The sequence below is a fragment of the Periplaneta americana genome, chromosome 17 (genome assembly GCF_040183065.1).
Source record: "Periplaneta americana isolate PAMFEO1 chromosome 17, P.americana_PAMFEO1_priV1, whole genome shotgun sequence".
Lineage (NCBI taxonomy): Eukaryota > Metazoa > Arthropoda > Insecta > Blattodea > Blattidae > Periplaneta > Periplaneta americana.
Genome location: NC_091133.1, coordinates 134,631,819 through 134,657,123, shown reverse-complemented (window position 1 = coordinate 134,657,123; position 25,305 = coordinate 134,631,819). Strand labels below are relative to the sequence as shown.

General features: G+C 39.7%; 1 protein-coding gene across 2 annotated transcripts in view; it reads right to left on the bottom strand.

Annotated features, from left to right (window-relative positions):
* LOC138692843 (discoidin domain-containing receptor 2-like) overlaps positions 1-25,305 on the bottom strand; it is a 1,078,796-nt gene that overhangs the window by 249,302 nt on the left and 804,189 nt on the right. For both annotated transcript variants that reach the window (XM_069816116.1, XM_069816115.1), the window contains exon 5: positions 9,513-9,744. In XM_069816116.1, coding sequence (XP_069672217.1) covers positions 9,513-9,744 — 232 coding nt within the window. The remainder of the gene's footprint in view (positions 1-9,512; positions 9,745-25,305) is intronic.

Below are 25,305 nucleotides of genomic sequence, written 5' to 3'. Positions count from 1 at the left end.
GGAGTAGAGTAAACACAGAAAACATTTTAAAGCAACAATGTTGAAGATAGATATTTTTGTTTTGCAAATTTGCCGTCATTGAACAGAAACCAAAATGGATATTTCATTGCAACTAATTAGAAATTCCTCTTTCAGGTATGTAATAAACGATTTTCGCACAAAATAATGTACGATACACGAGCGGTATGTTTTCTTTCAATTCTCGGAAATTAAAAAAGCTCAACTACGTTTCGCTTTTTCAGACTTTTCCTCGAACATGAAAACTTCAACATACCGCTCTTGTAACGCATATTACTATAAAACTTTAGTGGTAATGTCAAAATTTACGTGGAATAAAAATATTGCCTTCAGAGCAAAATATTTACAATGGAATTTTGTACTACTGTCGGAAGAATCCTATGCATGTCGGTAACTCTAAATTGTCTTCGTCTTCAACGTTACTTTATTAATCGGAGATTTTGCGAACATCCCGCGGTGAATATTCCAATACGAGTCCGCCAGCCAGACACGTGGGAGGATTTCAGAGGCGCAGCTACGCCTGCCTTACCTCCTTGCCCGCAACACTCGCTCGCTTCGTTTGCTTGTGCGAGTGGCTTTCAATCAGTTATTCCAGCGTAGAGCCGCTTTATTAGTTCGAGCTAAGGGAGAAGAGAGAGAGAGAGAATAAGAGAGAGGAGGTCGATTCTTGCGGCTGGGGTACCAGGCGCGGTTGCCTAGCTGCCCTGGGGCTACCAACCAATTTGCGTAAAGTGGTGAAAAGTGAGGCCTGAATCAATACGGCAGAGAGCGAGGAACTGGGTGTCTCGCGTGACAAGTGTCTCTCGACCTCTGGGAGGTCACGACTGTAGGCCAAGCAAGAAGAGGTCGTTCTGTTGGCGCTCGGCGAAGACCGGCACGCACAGTGCAAGAACTCGGCTCTCTTCGCACCTCACCAATCAGAAAGATAGTTTCCATTTCCGGGGAAATGAGAGAGGAATTCGGTGCGCTGATTGAGGTTCTGGCTGATACGTAGGCCTACATATATTATCAGGCAGTACATCTCACTTCACGATATGTGTCAAGAGGAAGAACAATTGCTTGTATGCATATGAAATCTGATTAGTGTAATTGTAGCTAATTGGCGATGTATGCAATGGAGGGTGAAAGGAACTGGCCAGCCTACCCTATTATCTCTTGACTTAGTTGCCTCATGAGTGATGCGTTATGGATGTCGCTTATGACGTACATACCTGTCTTCGAACAGTTGACTAATAAATAATAATCCGTGGCGCTACAGCCCGTGGAGGGCCTAGACCGACCAGCCGGCTGCTGGCCTCACGCCCACATGCCGAAGCAGAGGTGGACGATCATCCAACCAGAATGGAGGTATCGTGTGGTTAGCACGATGATCCCCCCAGCCATTATAGCTGGCATTCGCAACCGGATTTCGCTACCTATCGCAACTCCCCAAGTGCATCACGATGTAGAGTGGGCACCGGTCCCATACACTGGCCGAAATTTCATGAGAAATTTTATTCCCCATGAGGACTCGAACCAGCGCGCATTCCGTAACGCGAGTCCTAGGCAGGATGCCTTAGACACGACGCCAAGGCGCGGGACACAGTTGGCTAAAGAACAACATAATTATCATACCACAGTTTCGGAACTAGGTCTACTATAATCTTTTCGTTGTTAGAATAATCCTACAGTAAACAACAGCATGTGATTGAAATGAGGCCTGATTGGTCGCAGTTTGGCGCCACCGATTCTCTACATGATCCCTCCCACTGTTGTACATTCTGTTGCATATTAAATTTCCCGCTACTCTTCAAAGTAGGCCTAACATTACTACTGTGCATTCATTTCCTTAAGAAACAGTTACTTTCTAATCAATAAAATTATTTAAAACTTCCATGTAAGGTCAATCGTTGTCTTTTTTACTTACTTATTTAACGACGCTGCATCAATTACTCGGTTATTTAGCGTCGATGGGCTTGGTGATAGCGAGATGGTATTTGGCGAGATGAGGCCGAGGATTATCCATAGATTACCCGACATTCCCCTTACAGTTGGGGAAACTTCGGAAAAAGCCCAACCAGGTTATCAGCCCAAGCGGGGATCGAACTCGCGCCCGAGCGCAACTCCTTAGCCGACTGAGCTATGCCGGTGGCTATCGCTGTATTCGCCCCTTATATTTAATCGCACACTCTGAGGATGCAGACGCCATTGTACCACTTGCTCAGGCTCAAGTGACGCCAGCTTGTTACAAGAACAGAGTGGCGGCCTACAACGGTATTACTCCTTGTATCATAGGCTTTGTTGCGAAATTCTTAGTAAATAACAAATACAAAGGTATGTTCTAACTTTTCTTTTACATGATGCGGTACGTATGAGTTAAATGTTTTATTGTATTTGCCACTAAAATTCAAATTTTCTCTTATGGTAAATACAAGGTTATTGTCTCCAAATACGAAACCATATTTTCATGCGTCGTGTGAGTGTTTCAGCTAGGAGCCAATCACGGATATGATATGGGAGCCACTTGCTTGTGTTTACATTAGAATTATTCTAACAACAAAAAGATTATATACAGGTTCCGACATCAGGACAGACAGGTGAGATCACAGGATCGCCAACACTGTTGACTCTTCACGCCAGGCTAATCCGGACGACTGAACCTTTTCTTATCGTTTTCCTTTCTATTTTCTCAATAGAATCTTAAGCCTGGTTCAGATGGTGCGTGTTTCTGTGATGGATTCCAAGGTGGCTGCGCGGATGGGTAGCCTGCGTGCTCACTGGCTGGCTCCCGTGTTGCCTACGGTGATGGAAGTTGTTCACACGGAGCTGGCTCTTTTCACAGTTCAAATTGGAAAATCATCTGCTGCTTCATCTGTTGCCAACACTCATGGTCAAAAGAAACTAAACCATGAGTGGAAAACAACTAAAGTCCTACATTAACAGTAGTAAATGTCGTAATAAAGTAATTAAGCCGTAAATGTAAAACAGCTAAAGTCCGATATTTAATTGTTGTTTCTTAGAAACTAAAGAATATAGAAAAAAACAGGTTTAGTTGGAAAACAACGAACATGACGACATGGTTTCAGTGGTGATATTATATGATCATCTTTGGTTTCCAGCCTGCAAACCATCACGAAAAATAGCAAGGAGCCTATCCTCGAAATCCAGCAAGCTAGCCATCCACGGAGCCACCAGAGCGCATTACTTCCGGTGAGAGACCACGCAGGCGACACATCCGCGCAGCCACCTTGGAATCCATCACAGGAACACGCACCGTCTGAACCGGGCTTAAGACTACTTGTTTGCAAGTGAGGCCTGCTAAAAGATTACATACTTTTTGGCGTAACAAGCTCAACCCCGCTGGTCTTACTATCTGCCCTGATTATGAAACGTGCACGTAGTCCAAAACGTTGGAAATGTCAAGTTCCAGGACACGGGGGACACCCAAAAGCCATTCTGATCACAGTCACCGTTAACGCCTAAAAGAGTATATAAGTCTACCTAAAGGGCCCAGGATTCGTAAGAATGTGATACCCAGAATAACAAAGTACTGTGAACTTAACGTTGTTCATTTCATGAGGAGATGGCGAAAGTAACAACTTGGGCTGTTACAATGCGGGATAAAGTCAATAAACAGAAATTTAAATTTATATTTGAATGAGAGCCAGTGTGGAACGAACGACCACCAAATATAGGCCTAATTACAGAGTGGCTGTCTGACGAAGCAAGGGGCAATGACGACGACTATGATGATGATGATGATAATGATGATGATGATGATGATGGTGACGGCTGTTTCCAGTCGCTAACTATATACAGTAATCGTTTACTCTATTATGCAGTCAAAAGTTGGAATACCGTATACATTCTAATGCCATTAATTCACTAAATATTTTCTTTGTACCTATGCCGGCTATGTAACCACTGTGGTTTGAGTTAACAATTTTTAAATTCCTTTTTGCCACAAAATAATTTTCTCAAATTTCCGCGCAATTTTTTGTTATAAAACCGATACTGCGTACAACCAAAATATGTAATTAATTTCAAAACTGAAGTAATATTCCCTGCGGTATCGGCATACCTGCCTCTGTAAAACATTTTCCATTACGATCGAATAAATGCATTCCAGCTAACCCCTTTGCTATGACACTAGAGCCAGCCATTCATATGCTGGCTCGTGGAGTACATAAACTCAGAGAGTTGCGTAACATATTTGATGAAATACTACGCAGAGCTGCTGGAGAGATTACGTGAAACCTGTGCATCATGGCGTGGGTTCATGGCTCGACTCCATGTCACTCAACAAGCTAAAGCTATCAGTTCTTGAAAAGTCCGTCACTTCTCAGATGTGCAGATTATTCCGGCTCACCATGCACCGTATTTCGAAGTATGATTACCTTGCATACAAATAAAAATCACAGACATTTTTAAGTATAATTGTTCAAACTAAATTTAATCTACAAAATTCATCACATAAATCAAAAATCAAAATTTCTTTAAACAAACGTTTCCATTACTCATCTAAATTAATTTATATACACAAATATTTCACTGGAAAAGTGCTTTCTTCAGAGTTATGATATCGACGTATGTCTCACAATTTTCTTCTTCAGTATTATCACTTACTTACAAATGGCTTTTACAGAACCCGGAGGTTCATTGCTGCCCGCTCATAAACCCGTCATCGGTCCCTATCCTGAGCAAGATTAATCAAGTCCCTATCATCATATCCCACCTCCCTCAAATCCATTTTTATATTATCCTCCCATCTACGTCTCGGCTTTACCAAAATTATTTTTCCCTCAGGTCTCCCAACTAACACTCTGCATTTCTGGATTCACTCATACCCACAGTACACAGTGCATTATAAGAATCTATTCGAACTGAAGTAATAAAATATTGTATGTTCTATAATTCTTCCAACAATTATATATAGGCTATAGGCTATATAGGATGGAAGTGAAATAACACTGCGGATTTTCAGTGCGAATAGCTCAGGTTGTATGTAACTAAAAGTGTAATACCATACTGATGGACACTTCATAGTTTTCTTTGAAAAATGTTTCTCCGAAATGTTTAACAACCCCTTATTCGGTAACTATTGCGAGTACGGTCGTGTTTTTCTCCGTACCAATAGGAAATTCAATAAAGAATCATTTACCTCTCTGGAGTATCTGAATACAGTGAACCGTTTTCGTGTAAATTTAATTTCAAGCCACTGAACTATACGAACAGATTGCAATGTAGGCCTACCCAGAGAACGAGGTTCGCGTAGAGAGATAGACCTAAGTTCGTTGACCTCTTACATCTGTATTACCAGAATGCTGAAACTTGCAACTCAATTTTCTAGTTAATCATGCATTTAATAACAAAATGAAATATAGCCTACTTACTTACTTACAAACTTACTTACTTACTCACTTACTTACTGGCTTTTAAGCAAACCGGAGGGTCATTGCCGCCCTCACATAAGCCCGCCATTGGTCCCTATCCTGAGCAAGATTAATCCATTCTCTACCATCATATCCCACCTCCCTCAAATCCATTTTAATATTATCCTCCCATCTACGTCTCGGCCTCTCTAAAGGTCTTTTTCCCTCCGGCCTCCCAATTAACACTCTATATGCATTTCTGGATTCGCCCATATGTGCTACAAGCCCTATATTTTCTTAAGCACCTTATTCTCAAACACCCTTAACCTATGTTCCTCTCTCAAAGTGAGAGTCCACGTTTCACTACCATACAGAACAACCGGTAATATAACTGTTTTATAAATTCTAACTTTTACATTTTTTGACAGCAGACTGGATGATAAAATCTTCTCAACCGACTAATAACAGGCATTTCCCATATTTATTCTGTGTTTAATTTCTTCCCGAGTATCATTTATATTTGTTACTGTTGCTCCAAGATATTTGAACTTCTCCACTTCTTCAAAAGATAAATTTCCAATTTTTATATTTCCATTTCGTACAATATTCTCGTCACGAGACATAATCATATACTTTGTCTTTTCGGGATTTACTTCCAAACCTATCTCTTTACTTGCTTCCAGTAAAATTCCCGTGTTTTCCCTAATCGTTTATGGATTTTCTCCTGACATATTCATGTCATCCGCATAGACAAGCAGCTGATGTAACCCATTCAATTCCAAACCCTCTGTGTTATCCTGGAGTTTCTTAATGGCACACTCTAGACCTAAGTTAAAAAGTAAAGGTGATAGTACATCTCCTTGCTTTAGCCCACAGTGAATTGGAAACGCATCTGACAGAAACTGACCCATACGAAATCTGCTGTACGTTTCACTGAGACACATTTTAATTAATCGAACTAGTTTCTTGGGAATACCAAATTCAATAAGAATATCATATAAAACTTCTCTCTTAACCGAGTCATACGCCTTTTTGAAATCTATGAATAACTGATGCATACATTTAGTAACAAAATTAAATATAGGTTTTTTTTATTTTTTCAATTTGCAGAATTATTTTAATTTCATCCTGTATATATAGTGCTATAATGCTTTTGTTACAAATAATTTGACTTTAGTTCAATTATATCTGGTATTCTCTAAATAATCTTCCGAATTAGGTTACGATGAAGGTGAATCCCAGCAAGGAGTGGCGTATCTGCAAGTTTATCTCTAATATCACAACGAGTCATACAGAAAATACTTCAGAACATCAATTAACCTCAAGCGGACGACTGTGACAGTATGGACCAGCAAATAGATTATTGGTTGTAGCGGTACGTCTGCTGAAATAATGCGGAACCAAAATGGATTTGCCCATAAAGAACTCCTGCTGATTCTTGTGGCGAACTGCGAATAATAGTGCCGACCGCGCAATCACACACAGCCGATGGATGACGCGGCCCACTGCGGTGCCAGTTTCCATAACGGTTATTACCGCCAACTGATGGACGCTTTTAAAACAGATAACCGCAGACTTTTCTTTGATCACCCCACCCGCGCCGCGCCGCATGTTTGTGTTCCATCAACTACAGGCCGCGGCCATACGTTGTACTTTGTTTGAAGCTCGTTTCAAAATTCTTTTATTACATGCCGACAGATCAAATTTGAAGCAATATCACGAATCGGAGGGGGTTTGGGGGGGGGACTCCACTGTCACTCAGAGTCGCTCGTCGAGCTCAAAAATAGAACACTTTGTGCACGTTCCAAGAGACCACAATTGACAATATGCATCACACTGACGCAAAATATGGCTCATCTACCATCAAAACCAGCGAGCATGAAGTTAATTTCCGGATTTTAATACGATCCGGAAAGGATTATTGATTTCCAAATGACTGATAGTACTGCATATGACATGATGCCACGTTATCTAAACACAGTTGCCAAAAGGTGTGTTCAATAAAATAATAATCATGGACACAAAATCAACCTCGAAGAAATTAGGATTCTTGTTACAAAATAAGGTAGGTGTCCCTGATATGGCCATGCTAAGATTTGAGAATTTTTCTAGCCGACATTTTGGAAAAAAACGTAAACCACTTTTTTCTCACTCGTTCTCAGTCTAATGGACTTTCTTAAAACAATTTCCTTTCCCCATAAAAATAGCTTTAATTATCGAAAAAGTCCCAAATTCCAAAAGTCTACCTAGTGGCCATATCAGAAACATGTGCACATGATATGGTCACCCTTGTTCCACGTTCTACAAATCGTGATTGTTTTCAGTTTGATAGCGCAGTTGTGCTAAAATTAAATAATTTTGGTGTAAAATGAATAAACGTGACACTTAATAATCTTTTTTATAATTCAAAAGTATGGTCAAAACAGGTTTTTCCATTGATTAAAGTTCACGTTAACACTTTGTTAAAAACATAAAATTACTTAGTCATACGTTAAAAAGTGTTAACATTTTAAAAAACGTATATACCTTTTACAGGTTTTTCCATTAAAAATTACGTTGTTTTTCTTATAATTCAAAATGTTTGCGTAATCCCAGCTATAAGACATGTAAATTTTTCAGGTGAAAAAATAAAAGTGAAATGAACTTGATATGGCCATGGTGCATTTCATATGGCCATATCAGAGCAGGTAAGCTTTCACGAAAATCGTTTGATTATGAATAACTCGTAAAAGATACGTCATCAACTACAACACCAATCAACATAACATTAAAAACTGAATGGAGTACGATGGTTTTCATGAAACAAGTCTTTGAAAAACATTCATAAAACAAAGGAGACATACCAGAGAAAAATAAGAAGAGGTCACATGAAAACCGCAAAACAGGCAACTGACGCCATATTGCTCAACCTGACTGGATGGAAAACGATCAAGTGACATACCAGGATGCCCTTTCACTGGATGCTGCTGCAATTTAGCGGATTTTTTGGTTAACTAACTCACAATAGAGAGGTGGCCATATCAGGAACATGGCCATAACAGGAGCACCCACCTTACTTAAAAATTGCTTAAAATCTTCCTATGAGACGAAACTACCAACGTCAACTTTACAATGTCATGAAGAGATTTTTTCAGCTGTCGGAGTAGAACGAGTGCTGTAAATGAACGACATAAATCTTAATTCCGATGTGGGTGAAATATGCATAACAAAGGGCTTCATAGTGCATGGCATACCATTGTATGCATTAGGGGTAGTTTAAAGTAGGAAGATGAGAACCGCACGTTAAGTTATATCCTGGGAATAATAAGTTAATTAAGTAGTAAAATATCGCTGCAATCGAAAAGTATTGGGAATAAATTTGAATAAGGAACAAAAAAACTTCCCTTCCCAGGCAGGATTCGAACCACGAAAGTCTTAGTTACCAGTCTATCGTGCTCTGGATTGAACAAGGCTCTGAAATCAGCTACAAGGGTCGGTCCGGTTTTTTGCCACTACTGTATATCTATTATCAGGTAGTACATCTCACTTGACGATGTGTGCCAGAGGTAGAACAATTGCTTGTATGCATCAAGTCTGATTAGTGTAATATCTGTAGTCAGCGATGTATGCAATGGAGGGGAAAAAGTACTGGCCACCTTATTATACTCCGGCGTACATGCCTCATAAGTGATGCCTTGTTGGTATCGCTTGTGAGGTTCAGACTTGTCTTCGGACAGTTGACTAAACAACAACAATAGGCCTACATAATTTTATAGTTTCTTATTTAGTTTTTCTTAAATGCAGTAACAATCAATTGATGCGTTACAATTTCATTTTTGGGACTGACGACTTTGATCTTTCTTATGCTTAAACACGCTGTCATTCTAATTTTGTAATCTGTCTTCATGTTGCCTAAGGCCTTAAATAAATTACAGAAATGACCATCTTGAACGTTGTTTTCTACAACTGGATAAACCCAGAACTTTCTAACTTTCCTTCTTAATTTCCTCAAAAGAAGGAACAATAATGCCTCTTCTTCATACTCCCATAATTTCTGATAATGAAGTTGCAGTCGAAATTGACAACATAATGCAGTCAACTCACTTGCAAATGAAGTCGGGATGACTACAAAATGGTGCCAATGTACTCCAGGCATAGACTCACCTCCTCGCCTTTGATGTCCCGGTATCGCACCCACTTGCCCAGACGTGGCCGCCAGTACTCCAGCAAGTAGGCCTCGGCGAACTCCACGCCCTGGCCGTTGCCGAATCTGCCCTGGGTCTCGGTGGCGGTGATGACGTGTACAGAGTGCAGGTCGATCTCCAGCCATTCCTTCGGCTCCGTCGTGATCTGATTCTTCGGACACCACGCGCCGCCGTGGCTCTCGGTCCGCAGTCTGCAAGCATACGTCACAAATCAAGTCACGTGACGCCTGCTGTTATCATTTGTTTCATGTGTAGTACTGTACAAAAACTACTTTTTCTGCGTGTATAATCTGAACGGTGTTTGAGTTTGGAAAAATTATTTATATAGAATAATTGCATTATTATTATTGTTATTATAACTATTATTATTAATATTATAAAAATTTAAATAGTGGCTCAAAATCTGTAAAAACTAACACAACAAGCATAATAATTCCTGTGATTCTGAATTGCTCATCATAATTATATTCATATAGGTCATTCGGTATCTCGTGAAACCGACCTGTGCGTCAGAGGAAGAAAAAATTAGATTGGGGAGCTTCCCTCTCACGGACACGAGTTTGGTAGGCCTACGTGAAGAACATACATTGATTTGGTACATGATGAATACACATTGTAACACGAGCGGTCATGCGTTTTGTACGTGACGAAGACATTGTAATACGAGTGGACATGAGTTTGGTAAGTGATGAACACACATTGTAACACGAGCAGTAATGCGTTTTGTACGTGACGAAGACATTGTAATACGAGTGGATATGAGTTTGGTAAGTGATGAACACACATTGTAACACGAGCAGTAATGCGTTTTGTACGTGACGAAGACATTGTAATACGAGTGGATATGAGTTTGGTAAGTGATGAACACACATTGTAACACGAGCAGTAATGCGTTTTGTACGTGACGAAGACATTGTAATACGAGTGGACATGAGTTTGGTAAGTGATGAATACACATTGTAACACGAGCGGTCATGCGTTTTGTACGTGACGAAGACATTGTAATACGAGTGGACATGAGTTTGGTAAGTGATGAATACACATTGTAACATGAGCGATCATGCGTTTTGTACGTGACGAAGACATTGTAATACGAGTGGATATGAGTTTGGTAAGTGATGAACACACATTGTAACACGAGCAGTAATGCGTTTTGTACGTGACGAAGACATTGTAATACGAGTGGACATGAGTTTGGTAAGTGATGAACACACATTGTAACACGAATGGACATGAGTTTGGTAAGTGATGAACACACATTGTAACACGAGCAGTAATGCGTTTTGTACGTGACGAAGACATTGTAATACGAGTGGACATGAGTTTGGTAAGTGATGAACACACATTGTAACACGAATGGACATGAGTTTGGTATGTGATGAACACACATTGTAACACGAGTGGACATGAGTTTGGTAAGTGATGACCACACTTTGTAACACGAGCGGTCATGCGTTGGTACGTGATGAACAAACATTGTAACACGAGCGGTAATGCGTTTGGTACGTGATGAACACACATTGTAACACGAGTGGACTTGAGTGTGGTACGTGATGAACAAACATTGTAACACGAGTGGACTTGAGTGTGGTACGTGATGAACAAACATTGTAACACGAGCGGTAATGCGTTTGGTACGTGATGAACACACATTGTAACACGAGTGGACTTGAGTGTGGTACGTGATGAACACACATTGTAACACGAGTGGACTTGAGTGTGGTACGTGATGAACAAACATTGTAACACGAGTGGACTTGAGTGTGGTACGTGATGAACAAACATTGTAACACGAGTGGACTTGAGTGTGGTACGTGATGAACAAACATTGTAACACGAGTGGACTTGAGTTTGGTACGTGATGAACAAACATTGTAACACGAGTGGACTTGAGTGTGGTACGTGATGAACACACATTGTAACACGAGTGGACTTGAGTTTGGTACGTGATGAACACACATTGTAACACGAGTGGACTTGAGTTTGGTACGTGATGAACACACATTGTAACACGAGTGGACTTGAGTTTGGTACGTGATGAACAAACATTGTAACACGAGTGGACTTGAGTTTGGTACGTGATGAACAAACATTGTAACACGAGTGGACTTGAGTTTGGTACGTGATGAGCAAACATTGTAACACGAGTGGACTTGAGTTTGGTACGTGATGAACAAACATTGTAACACGAGTGGACTTGAGTTTGGTACGTGATGAACACACATTGTAATACGAGTGGACTTGAGTTTGGTACGTGATGAACAAACATTGTAACACGAGTGGACTTGAGTTTGGTACGTGATGAACACACATTGTAATACGAGTGGACTTGAGTTTGGTACGTGATGAACAAACATTGTAATACGAGTGGACATGCGTTTCGTATGTGATAAAAACACTTTGTAACACGAGCGAACATGCGTTTGGTACATGAGGAAAACATATAACAGGAACATACTTGCCTTTTAGTACGTGATGAAAAAAATGTGTAACATTTGCGGACAAGCGTTTGGTACGTGATCAGTTCAGTTTCGTCAAACTATATTTTGACTTATCTTTGCATTAACTTAGTTCTTTACTTCATTGTGTGTGGGAGGTTAGGGTCTCTATAGACATCTGTGTAAAAGTAATATCTGTAGAAATCCTTTTTAAAACGGGTTCAGAAGTTCTGAATGGACAAGGGGTAAATGTATTTATTCTAGAAACTCGGCACAAGTTATCAAGAATTCCCACGAGAATATTCAAAAAGCAATTTTAGTTTAATTTTGGGTACAATTCCTGAAAGTTAGATAGTACATCTGCTATATTAATAACAGAGTGCTGTAATTTCCACATCCCTACATTTTCAAGTTGCGCGGAGGTCCCTTTAGGGCTAGGGCCAACGTCGACTTCTTTCACCGCATACACTTAATTGAAAAAGTTGTTGGACTTTTGCTTCTGAGTTTTGGTTATGAAATTTGTTAACACGTCCAGACAACAAGAACAGCAGCTTGTCGGGCACGACGTTTTGTATGAGGTTCTTTAAATGAATATTACGTTAAACCTCGGGCACTATAATAATTGCAGTTTTCATGATGGCAACTCAAACTATGGAGGTCGCAGGCCATACGATATTAACACATGCCACTCATGCAGCACTCCTGGTAGTCAGGAATTTAAATTGAGATTACAGAAGTGTAACGATGAGGGACAATCTTATTAGAACTCGCGAGTTTTTCAGCTACCACATAATTGCATTCTACTGAGAGACGGACAGGCACTTGTTTCTATATTAATCTGATAATTTCAATACATCTCGCGATGGCCAGAAATGTTGTTTATGCATTTCCTTAGCTTTATCAAATAAGGAAGTAACATGGTTTGAAATTGCACGTGTTTCTCAAGTAGGTACTTGTTGCTGTTCCAAATGTATTTTGTGGGCGTTATGGACATAGAGATAACACGAACTTTTAACTGATTAAGACACCGTATAAAGTAGTTTTACGGCCAACCATCTACCATGGTTCTTAAGGGGAGTTGGTCGTTATTTCATGCAAAGTGATATCGTTGTGATAATTGTGTTGAAAAAATCCTGCCAAATCCTAATTAATCACATAGTGCCACATTAATAGCAATTGTAATGTTTCATGCCCTTTTTTTTGTTTCCCTTTTTTTTAATTTAATACCTATGTTTACATATGTATAATAATTTTTTGAGGATATACTGAGTCCGTAAGGGCTACCCTCAATGGGTGGGGCAGTTTAGTTCTATCTCTATCTCTAAAAATCTTCAAGCAGTCATGAATGTAATACTATTTATCAGAGCTCTTTTATTTTTTTAGTGATGTATGTATACACATTAAGCTTAAAGTAAAAAAGAATGGTTACTATAGAGTAAACCTTTATCCTTAAAATAATTTTTGAATTTAAATATGTATATTTTTTATAAAGTCACTACATGCCTGAAATCAGGTACACTCTATTAACTTATCATAGCACACATTGAATTTAAATTTTAGTCACTAACTGCTAATAAATACTAAAACATACCCTATCAAAATTAATATATCTGCAATATTATAGATATAGGATTTGTACCAATCTTCATCGTCAATTTTCTTTTTATTTATTGACGGTCATGATTGGTATAAGCCCTATGCCCATAATATTGCAGATATATTAATAATTTTAGTAGGGCATGTTTTGGTATATATTAGCAGTAAGTAGATTTTCAATATGTGCTACAATAAGTGAATAGAGTGTACCTAATCACAGACATGTAATAAATTTATATAAAAGATATGTTTAAATTCAAAAATTAATTTAACGGTAAAGATTTATTCTAGAGTAACCATTCTTTTCCATTTTAAAGCTTAATATGTATACACATACCAAAACGAAAGAGCTCTGATAAATAGTATTATATTTATGGCTGCTTGAAGATAGGCTATTTTTACCATTATTTTTCATGCGATAACGACCAACTCTCCTTAAAACAGATGCAATGCTATTGCGTACAGCGAATTCAACTGAAAGGTTTGCAGAGTTATCCACTCTTCAGAGTTCACATTCTGTGTCAGCACAACTAACAAAATGTTAGGGGATGACAGAATCATGTAAGTTCCCGTTCCTAAATCTGTGGAGCTTTAAACAAATCAAAGAGGCTGTCGTAGTTGAAATTGTCTAGAAGGCTCAAAAGAAAGACAATAAAGGTCGCTATAAATAGCAGTTACGAAGAGCGTGGGAAGATGGACCTGCTATATGACATACCTCATTTAAGAAAAGAATGTCGTCGTCGTCGTCGTCGTCGTCGTCGTCGTCGTCATCATCATCATCATCATCATCATCATCATCATCATCACAATAATAATAATCATCATCGACTTCAAGATGACAGTTTCATGGTTTCAAATTCCTTATCATTGTGCAATATGTAGGCACTCATTTTCATATGTATCAGAAATGGTTGAAAAGTCAGTGGACTCAATTAATTCCTCCGAATCAGATATCTACTTAGGTATACTTACTTACTTACTTACTTACTTACTTACTGGCTTTTAAGGAACCCGGAGGTTAATTGCCGCCCTCACATAAGCCCGCCATTGGTCCCTATCCTGAGCAAGATTAATCCATTCTCTATCATCATATCCCACCTCCCTCAAATCCATTTTAATATTATCCTCCCACCTACGTCTCGGTCTCCCTAAAGGTCATTTTCCCTCCGGCCTCCCAACTAACACTCTATATGCATTTCTGGATTCGCCCATACGTGCTACATGTCCTGCCCATCTCAAACGTCTGGATTTAATGTTCCTAATTATGTCAGGTGAAGAATACAATGCGTGCAGTTCTGTGTTGTGTAACTTTCTCCATTCTCCTGTAACTTCATCCCTCTTAGCCCAAAATATTTTTCTGAGAACCTTATTCTCAAACACCCTTAACCTATGTTCCTCTCTCAAAGTGAGAGTCCAAGTTTCACAGCCATAAAGAACAACCGGTAATATAACTGTTTTATAAATTCTAACTTTCAGATTTTTTGACAGCAGACTGGATGATAAAAGCTTCTCAACAGAATAATAACAGGCATTTCCCATATTTATTCTGTGTTTAATTTCCTAAATCTATGGAGTTTTAAACCAATCAAAGAGGCTGTCGTAGTTGAAATTGTCTAGAAGGCTCAAAAGAAAGACAATAAAGGTCGCTATAGATAGCAGTTACGAAGAGCGTAGGAAGATGGACCTGTTATATGTCTCAGAGTTAAAATGTCTCATTTAAGAAAAGTATGTCATCATCATCATCATCATCATCATCACAATAATAATAATCATCATAGACTTCAAGCTGACAGATAGATTCATGGTTTCAAATCCCTTATCATTGTGCAATATGTAGGCATTCATTTTCATATGTATCAGAAATGGTTGAAAAGTCAGTGGACTCGATTAATTCCTCCGAATCAGATATCTACCTAGGTATACCGATATTATATCCTTTCCGTTTCCAAATAGCTCCCCAGGGTTGCGATGCACTTCTTAGAACGCCTTATTCACTTCTGAAGAACATGCTGTATGCGCCACTTTCACCATCTTCATCAGTAGATGCTTTTATGCTCCTCATTCCCCTTATCCGGAGAATCTCTATTCGCGGTTAAATTCGGCGACAATTTTTTACATTATTTATTGCCTAGTTGTATAGAAAATCTAGACGGCGAGAGTGCGTGTTCACAAGTGTAATAAAATAAGTATTGTACAACATATTATTATTATTATTATTATTATTGATCCTCCGTTGTGATTACGTGAATAACGCGCGCGATTATCGACTAAGCGCTCCAGGTTCGATTCCCGGTGTGGACAACAGAAGAAATTTATCTTCCACCCATGGGACTGAGTATTTGTCTGTTGTCTTATGATGTCTCGGAGGTGGCTCTGTCTAATGTTACTCAATGACCGGGAAGGTCCTCATTTGCAAAATGTCTAAAGTGTGATTCAGTGATTCCCCCCTTCATACAGTGACGTGTAAGACGGAAAAGGGGAAGGCCATGAAAGAAAGAAAGAAAGAAAGAAAGAAAGAAAGAAAGAAAGAAAGAAAGAAAGAAAGAAAGAAAGAAAGAAAGAAAGAAAGAAAAAGGAAATTGTAAATGGCAGTATTGTTACTATATGATGAGCATTGCTTCAAAAGATGTTTCCTCCATTCTAAAGAATTGAACATGTAGCATTTTTTCGAAAGCATAATTCAAATCTACAATCATAAAGAAACAAAAAATTTTCTCTTATCTTAATATGATGTTTAAGAAGGAATTATTGGTCAGAGGAGATACGACATTTTTCACTTCACGAAAATAAAATACTAAGATCGAGAGAACTCATATTAAAACGACGCTCCTCATACTACTGTATATTCACGTTTTTTTAAGTATTCACTATTTAGTATTTGGGTCTTGCAACTAGTGCAAATAGACGACTGTGATCACCTGATAGCAAATAGATACCGTGCTAGGAAATTTTATGTTTTTTCTGGAATTAATTATTTTTGTTTAGTCGTCTTCAATTATTTATAATTTGTTATTTCTTTTTCTTTTCCTTCTCCATTGTTTTTCCATTATAATTGTGTACCTACTATTTACTCAAGAAAACAATTTTTTGGTAAGCTTTGTCTTCTAGGCAGCCTTCACTTGGAGGAAGCTGAATAAAATTCAAAATAAACAAAGTAAATACATTTTGTGGGTTTAGCACGCAACCGACTTAGTTAGGGTATAAACTTAGTTATATATAAAATATGATTTATAACCTGCAAAAATAATAGGATATATTCACCATATTCTACTATATTATATAATTCGTGATAAAATAAATTGGGGCCTATGTTAGCCCGTTCTGATCGCATAAGACGCTGAAGTGAAAGTAAACTTGCAATTTATCCCCTTCTAGTAATTTCAAACACTTCCCTTACTCGCAGTAACTGCATCCCCATGCTTTAATAAGAGCATTTCTATTATTCAACCTCGAATGTTTCTTCTCACAACCTGGTCATTCATTGTTACCAAGTCTGAATGTCTTAATGCGATTAGGGGAGCCTGCAGACTCATCAATCTCCAGTGAGGCACGAAGGGTCTTGCAGGTGGTATGCCTAATCAGGGGCAGAACAACTGTCCCTCGTGTAACTAAGAGAGCGCATACCACACAGCACAACACCAACAAACCTCTCTCTGTCAGAAACTTCTACACACAGACAACCCTTGCGTCTTATACAACCAGCCACACCCTCACGTTAATTGCATTGCATACCTAACAAGGGCGCTACTGCTGCCGTTGTTGCCCCTGGTTTTCTCAGGGAACCTCTCTCTTTCTCTCCTTCATACTTCATCATGCCTCAATTAATCTTTCTACCGTTATGTAGAAATATTTTATAGAGGCTCTAGCCCTCAGTAAACTGCGCTCTGCTGACGTAACAAGTATAAAGAAATATCGTAATACAAAAAAATCTTATTTTAGGCCTGAATTCAAGTCTTGGTAAGTTAAAATAGAATTTGGAGTAAGTAAAGACGGGATTGTAGCAGGTTTCTTCTGAAAACTTCGTGTGTCTTAAGGGAGGAGATAAGTGAAATTTTGGTCCTATTCGGGAAAAATCCCATTGTCTTCCTCTTTTGTTTCATCTTTTTCTTTTTTCAAAAAACAATTTGTGACATTTCATTGATATGTTGGCCAAATTTCATCAACATAATCGTGTTCACATTACAAATAAGTTTTCGTGATGGAAAATAGACATTTCAAACTCATTTATTCTACGCAATTACATTTGCTGTATTTCTTTCTCTTCTACGCAGGCACTCTGGGCTTAATGTGCTTATCATTCCTATTCTCTGAATGATTGGTTAGCCGAACGGCCGCGCTCTTGTACAAGTACTTCACGCCGCACCGGGAACTTAACCTGGGCTATAGTATGGATGATATGATAGGCCTATGTGAATAAATGAGATCCAACGCCGGAAGTTACCCAGCAATTCTGCTTCATTTGGTTGAAGGAAAACTCGGGAAAAAAACCGCCTGAGCGAATTTTTCTCCACTAACAACAAATGGCTCTCAACTTCACCGCCTCCGTCCAAGTTTCTTATTCAATTCGAGCCAGAATCTTACCTGGCCAGTTATTGCTGTAACCTAGGTGATAATGTTACCCTTACTGCATGGTAAAGGCGTAAGCCATATACTGCCCGTTTTGAATTCGAGTTTCGCCCTCATAAGATCTTATTTCACTGAAGCTGAGGGCTACATGAGAATGAGCGAGGGGAGAACGGCGCGGGAGTGCAGACATTTCGTTTGATTGAGTTGCAGAAAGTTGTGAGGGGCGTTTCAGCTTAGGGCGCGAAGTATGTCTGCGTCCGTCCGTTTGCCAGAAATGCACAAAGTCACTTACCACAAGTCGATTATTTTTTCTGTTTCTTTTAAAGGGGCGCGTCGACACCGACATCGAACAGCGGAGATCAGGGGACAAGAGCCGCTCGTCCCCACCTAAAGACGATGAAAATCTACAGAAGAATTCACGTCTGCAGAGAATGAGTTGGAAGAAGGTAGAAAAGCCGTCGTAATATTCATCACGACTTTTTGAATTGAAAGAGAAAGAGGTGAATTGGGAGGACAAATTTAAAAGGTACGCAAACGCGTCCTTGCAAGGGGTTCGGGGCTGCAAGAAACTAAATATGTGAGCTCCAAGCCTGTTGGCCACTAGTCTCACTCCGGGTTACGCTGCTCCACTGAAGGAGCTCTAGAAAATTTTGAAGGGGAAATCGAAAATGGACGTAACCTCTTAGGTACCACATACGCGAGGGGGACGGAAATGTGGTCAAGTGATCACGTGACGGGATGAGAAAGAGATGGCTGGTGTAGATCTGCACATTGAAATGAACTGTGTCATTTCGCAGTGCATGAGGAGTCGAGAAGACTCTGTCGTCTGTTGTTCGATGACAAGGCAGGTGAAGACCGCCAGGAGAGACGCCGTGAATTCTGAATCTGCAAATTGAAAGGTTCCCTGTCCTTTGGCATTGCGACTACATGAGTGACCTTGGACATGTATTTCGTAATTTTATAGACTCTGAACTAGGGCATTAAGTTGTTTGTTAGAAAAAAGGGAACTTATGGGGAAGGGCACATAGGTCCGTGGCCCATTTCTCTTAGAGCTCATCCCGACATTTGTCTTAACGCCTTAGGAAAACCACGGAAATACCTTAGGCAGGATGAGTTGTCTCAGTATAAGAGACTAGCCAATTTGGCTTTTAGGTAATAGGTCAATTGATTTATGAATTTATGATAGATCTAATTATTAATTTAGAGTAAGTAAAGCGGTCATGGGGATATTGTGACAGAGCTGGGATACGATCTCATGACCGGCAGAAGGATTACAAGGTCGGCCGTGGTTCTGCGCAAGTGCGCGCGCATCTGCTTCCTGTGGCATGTGCTGTGGCGTAGAAAGGAGGGGGGAAAGGAGAGAGAGCGACCGCGGCAGAGAGGGGAGATATCCAGATTATTCGAGAATGCCATCCTGACATCCGTGGAAATCTTCTAGGCATCTGTCGATTGTTCGGGAGATCGTACTCTCCAGAAACTATGATTTGGTTATAAAAAGAAGAGACGCGAGTGAACAGCAGTAGTGTTGTTATAGCCAGTGGACAGCAAGCCAGCCAGTCTTGTGTAGCAGTGAAGCCAGCTTTGAGACCGAAGTTCGACTTGAGATGTGTCCGTAACTGTGGAGCCGGAAGTCCTGAGTTTTAGTGCAGTGGACCGCAGTTGGGGGACCTGAGTTCGAAGTTCAGTGTACTGTCTCTGAAGATCTGGGGTTCGAGATACTGTGAACTCGAGTGACTGAGCTAGAAGAACTAGCCAAGGCAAACGAGCTGTGAACTGAGAACTGACAGTTCTGATTTGTAAATAGTGCTTTGTGAACATTAGTTAAGATTAACAGTTCATTGTTGTTCTCAATAATCCAAGTAAATTGTCATTGTCGTTTGTGAAGTGCAATAACGAATACTGTGTTACTGTGTGGAGTCGAAACTCCATTGTTGACGGGAGTAGAATTAAATTGTAGAAAGTGAAGAGTTATTGTTGTAAGAATAAAACTATATTATTGTTTTGAATTTTAAAGTTACAATATGAATGCAGGTCCATGGCCCATTTCTTTTAGGGCTCATCCCGACATTTGTCTTAGCGCCTTAGGAAAACCACGGAAAAACCCTAGGCAGGATGAATCACGACTTTTCCAGCTTGGCTTGTTGAAGATCTAAAGCTGATGCAGATGTGAACTGTACAGAAATATAGCCACGCAGTACAGCGGGAAGGATCCAATGAAAACAAACCAAGTTGACTACGACAATTATGTAATAATAAAAGAGCACAATTTCAGGGTATTTGAGGAGCAATAAAGCGAACACCAAAAGTAAAGTGACTAAAAGCAATTAAAATTGTATAAAACATTGGTTAGTGCTGGTTACTCCGGTGCTACACAGCCCGGGTGATGTTTCTTCTATTGTCCTGCAATGTTCGAACATGAGAGGAAAAATAAAGATATTACAAGAATACACAGAAGTGAAGCGTGTAAATTAAAATAACAGAATTCGTTGAAAACCGGTAAGAGACCTTATGTTCGGTTCTTATTTGCCGTGTCTCTATAGAACCGAAGCTCGCTTTGTGTTTGCACAAACTCTCCTCTTATGTTCGGTCCCTTTCTCTTCAGCTCCTCCCCTCCACGCCCCTTTACGCTTTATCTGCATAAGAATGACAGGCACAGATCTTGCGAAGTTACTTACTTGCTTACTTACTGGCTTTTAAGGAACCCGGAGGTTCATTGCCGCCCTCACATAAGCCCACCATTGGTCCCTATCCTGAGCAAGATTAATCCATTCTCTATCATCATATCCCACCTCCCTCAAATCCATTTTAATATTATCTTCCCATCTACGTCTCGGCCTCCCCAAAGATCTTTTTCCCTCCGGCCTCCCAACTAACACTCTATACGCATTTCTGGATTCGCCCATACGTGCTATATGCCCTGGCCATCTCAAACGTCTGGATTCAATGTTCCTAATTATGTCAGGTGAAGAATACAATGCGTGCAGTTCTGCGTTGTGTAACTTTCTCCATTCTCCTGTAACTTCATCCCTCTTAGCCCCAAATATTTTCCTGAGAACCTTATTCTCAAACACCCTTAATCTCTGTTCCTCTCTCAAAGTGAGAGTCCAAGTTTCACAGCCATACAGAATAATCGGTAATATAACTGTTTTATAAATTCTAACTTTCAGATTTTTTGACAGCAGACTACATGACAAAAGCTTCTGAACTGAATAATAACAGGCATTTCCCATATTTATTCTGTGTTTAATTTCCTCCCGAGTATCATTTATATTTGTTACTGTTGCTACAAGATATTTGAATTTTTCCACCTCTTCGAAGGATAAATCTCCAAATTATTATAATTCCATTCCGTACAATATTCTGGTCACGAGACATAATAATATATTTAGTCTTTTCGGGATTTACTTCCAACCCTATCGTTTTACTTGCTTCAAGTAGAATTTCCGCGTTTTCCCTAATTGTTTGTGGATTTTCTCCTCACATATTCACGTCATCCGCATAGACAAGCAGCTGATGTAACCCGTTCAATTCCAAACTCTCTGTGTTATCTTGAACTTTCCTAATGGCATATTCTAGAGCGAAGTTAAAAAGTAAAGGTGGTAGTGCATCTCCCTGCTTTAGCCCGCAGTGAATTGGAAAAGCATCGGATAGAAACTGGCCTATACGGACTCTGCTGTAAGTTTCACTAAGACACATAATGAGTACAGGTAATTTGTGTTTTATTGCCAACAAAACTGAAAGAAAGAAGAAAGAGATAAAGAAAAAAGAAAGAAAAAATTAAGAAAAAAAAAACAGGGAAAGGTGTCACACTGCGGGACTCGCTTATTTTGTGAGTTAAGACTGACTGCAGTGAATACATCGCTGAGTGTTTTGAAATAGCTTCTTGTTGTGTGAAGCAATGTTTGGAGCTCATCCTATATTTCCCTTTCTCTCCCTGCATTTAAATTTCTGCAAGTAGGTATTCTGTGTTCGAATTGGGAATAACTTACGGATTCAATATCCCCCTCCCCGCCCCTTTCATTCAGCCACCAGACAGTCGGTTGGTCTTCTCCCCGCCCCTAATGCTGGCGTCTTGATACGTCAGTATAAACACCAAATCTGGAGAGAGGGTGGTGCTCGTATATAAGATAAAAACTACGAAAAGAATCTGCAGGGACCCAGTGCCTTAAATAAAGAGTCGGAAGGTTGCATTAGCAGTGGAAGCAGGGGGAGGTACTCTATTCGTTTCGTTGCTACAGCACACCCTCCTCCGCTTACGTACTTTCAAATAGACGAAGTCAATTTTCTTCGAAACTCGACTATTTTTGTGTCTGCGGACCCTTGGTTTCCGACCGACCCTTCTTTACACATGGCCTAAGAATGGGGGAATAAGCGAGTTGATCGGTTTTCAATGACTGTCATGAATACGGCAAGTCAAGACTTCCCGGGTCCCGGAGCAGTTTATTCTGTTAGGAGAGTTGTATAGCCTGCGAAGTGGTTGACAGCTCTGTGGCACCGAAGGCGAAAGGAAGGGTTATGCAAGCACGAGTTGCTGCATTTCCAGTAACAGGCTGTAATAAAAAATGTAGAAAGCGCTAAACTACGTAAATATACACGACGTCGAAATACTTTCATTTTTATACTGACTATTACACTTATACTACGTCATACTACTTTTGACCAATAAAACGGTACGAAAGGACGTCTTTCAACTAATCATGGCTGCTTATCTCACAATTTTATCGCGTCCCTAGCATTTGTTTAATTTTATCGCGTTCCTAGCCTTTGTTTATTTTTATCACTACCCTAGCATTTGTTTCTTTGTTTGCCAACATTCCAAACTGCACTGGTCTGGACGTCAAAAAGCAGAAAATTACAAACCACTCCAGTCGATGCACAGCAGTTTCAAATATGACTCGCATTGGCATTCAAGAACAAGAATTAATAAAGATCACTGGTCATATATGAAGACACAATAGTTTAGCTCGGCAGTGCCTGATTACTGTGTTCTCCGTAAGATCAGCAATACATGATTCCTGTTCTTCAACTTGATTACCGTTTCTCAGATGATTAGTTATGCCTGATTTCTGTTCTTCAAAAAACAGCAGTGCCTCGTCGTTTTTCATAAGATCAGCAATGCCTTATTACTGTTCTTCAAAAGATGAGGAGTGCCTGTGGATATAAAGGGAAAAGTGGAGACGGTGTCGGGTGGAGTTCCCGGGTAGCTCAGCGGTAGAGCGCTGGTACGTTCAACCAGAGGTCTCGGGATCGATACCCGGCCCCGGAACAATTTTTCCCTTGAAATTATTCAAATCTGCTTTACAGGGAGCTTCACCTGAAAGTCTAGATTTGCAGAAAAATTCTATTTCCGTACCAGCGCAAGGTTTCGACCTAGACTCAAGTGTAAAAGAATCCAATGGCAGTAGCCTACAGGCACTTCGTAATGGAATTCGGTTCAGAGAGTGAAAATAATTTGCTAACAGATACGTACAAGCTAGGGAAATGATTTCTTCTGTGCTTCTTTATGTTCTTCCACAGCTTTCATGCAGGCCCGGTAATATTACTACATCCTAGTTCACAAAATTTCTTTATGGACATCCAGGTTACATTCAAGCTGCACTCTTACACGCGGCGGGCACTTTACGTAATGACTCGGAACTCTTTAAAGAGATCCGCGCCTGCTATTGGGTCGTGGGATTAGCGCCTTCTCGCCGTACTGTTCTAGTTAATCAATTATCAGACTACGGCTATGCAAGCAGAGCTGATAGCATCTCCCCGAATTAACACCGTGTTATGGCCCTACAACAGCCAGCGGGGCGGCGCCTGCGACAATCACAGCAACCAGGGGAAGCCAACATTTGGATGCAGGCGAGTTCTAACTCTGCCTTTGCCTTCAGTATGAGTTCGTGGCAAGTCCCTGCGCTCTAGACTAGAGGCTGTCACACTTGCGTTCCGGGTCCCATTCCCGCTCACTCCTGGGGTCTTCATAGTGACATTTGTGGCAGATAATAATAATAATAATAATAATAATAATAACGTTTACAATGACAGTAAAACACAACAAAAAACATAATACAAAAACTTTTAAAATTTCAAATTCTTACACTATTAAACGAACCTTAACATCTATACTAATATTATTAATCTAAATAACTAATTTTTAGAGGGTTATTTTACAACGCTTTATCAACATCTAGGTTATTTAGCGTCTGAATGAGATGAAGGTGATAATGCCGGTGGAATGAGTCCGGGGTCCAATACCGAAAGTTACCCAGCATTTGCTCGTATTGGGTTGAGGGAAAACACCGGAAAAAACCTCAACCAGATAAATTGTCCCGACCGGGAATCAAACCCGGGCCACCTGGTTTCGCAGCCAGACGCGCTAGCCCTTACTCCACAGGTGTGGACAAATAAATAAATCAGAAAGGGCAATTAATAATGTAAACAAGAAATACAATAATAAATGATTATACAAAGGCTGTAATCGACACATCTCGGAACTTATTAATAATAAATTTCATTACACAAAAAATGCGCTTCTAACTTAATTTTGAATTTCGATAGCGTCCGGCAATCCCTGATGTCACTGGGTAGAGAATTTCAAAGACGGGATAATTATACTGTATAGCATACAGAAATCAATATAAAATTTAATATGGTAAGAGGATAAAGAAAGTGGTAGTAGAAAGATGTGGAATAAATAAATAGCTTCAATGGTTCAATAGCTACGCCTTTAATTATGGTAGTTTGCAATTGAAAGCGCTTGCAGGAAGAAAGAAGGCGAGTAGTGATGGGTCCTCTTGCACCCATAAACAGACCCGTAACTTCTATATCGCTAAGATTGTAGACATTTTTGTAGTATGGAATGGTAGGCTCATAGACAGATCTTTTTCCGCGTCCACCTAATCAGATTGGCTTCTGTGTGACTCAAACATGATAGTTGGATCTATTATATAACCCTTTGTATTCATCTCCTTTTTATTTCTTCATTTGTATTTTTATTTTCTGAGTATTTATCTCTTTTTTATTTTTCCTCTTTTCTGTTCCATTTTTATGGCATGTAATTTGTAGGCTACTGTTTATTGTAATTTATAGCAATTAGGATTTAGCCCTGCTATAGACAAGTAAATAAACAAGCGAAGAAATAAATAAATGAGTGAGTGAGTGAGTGAG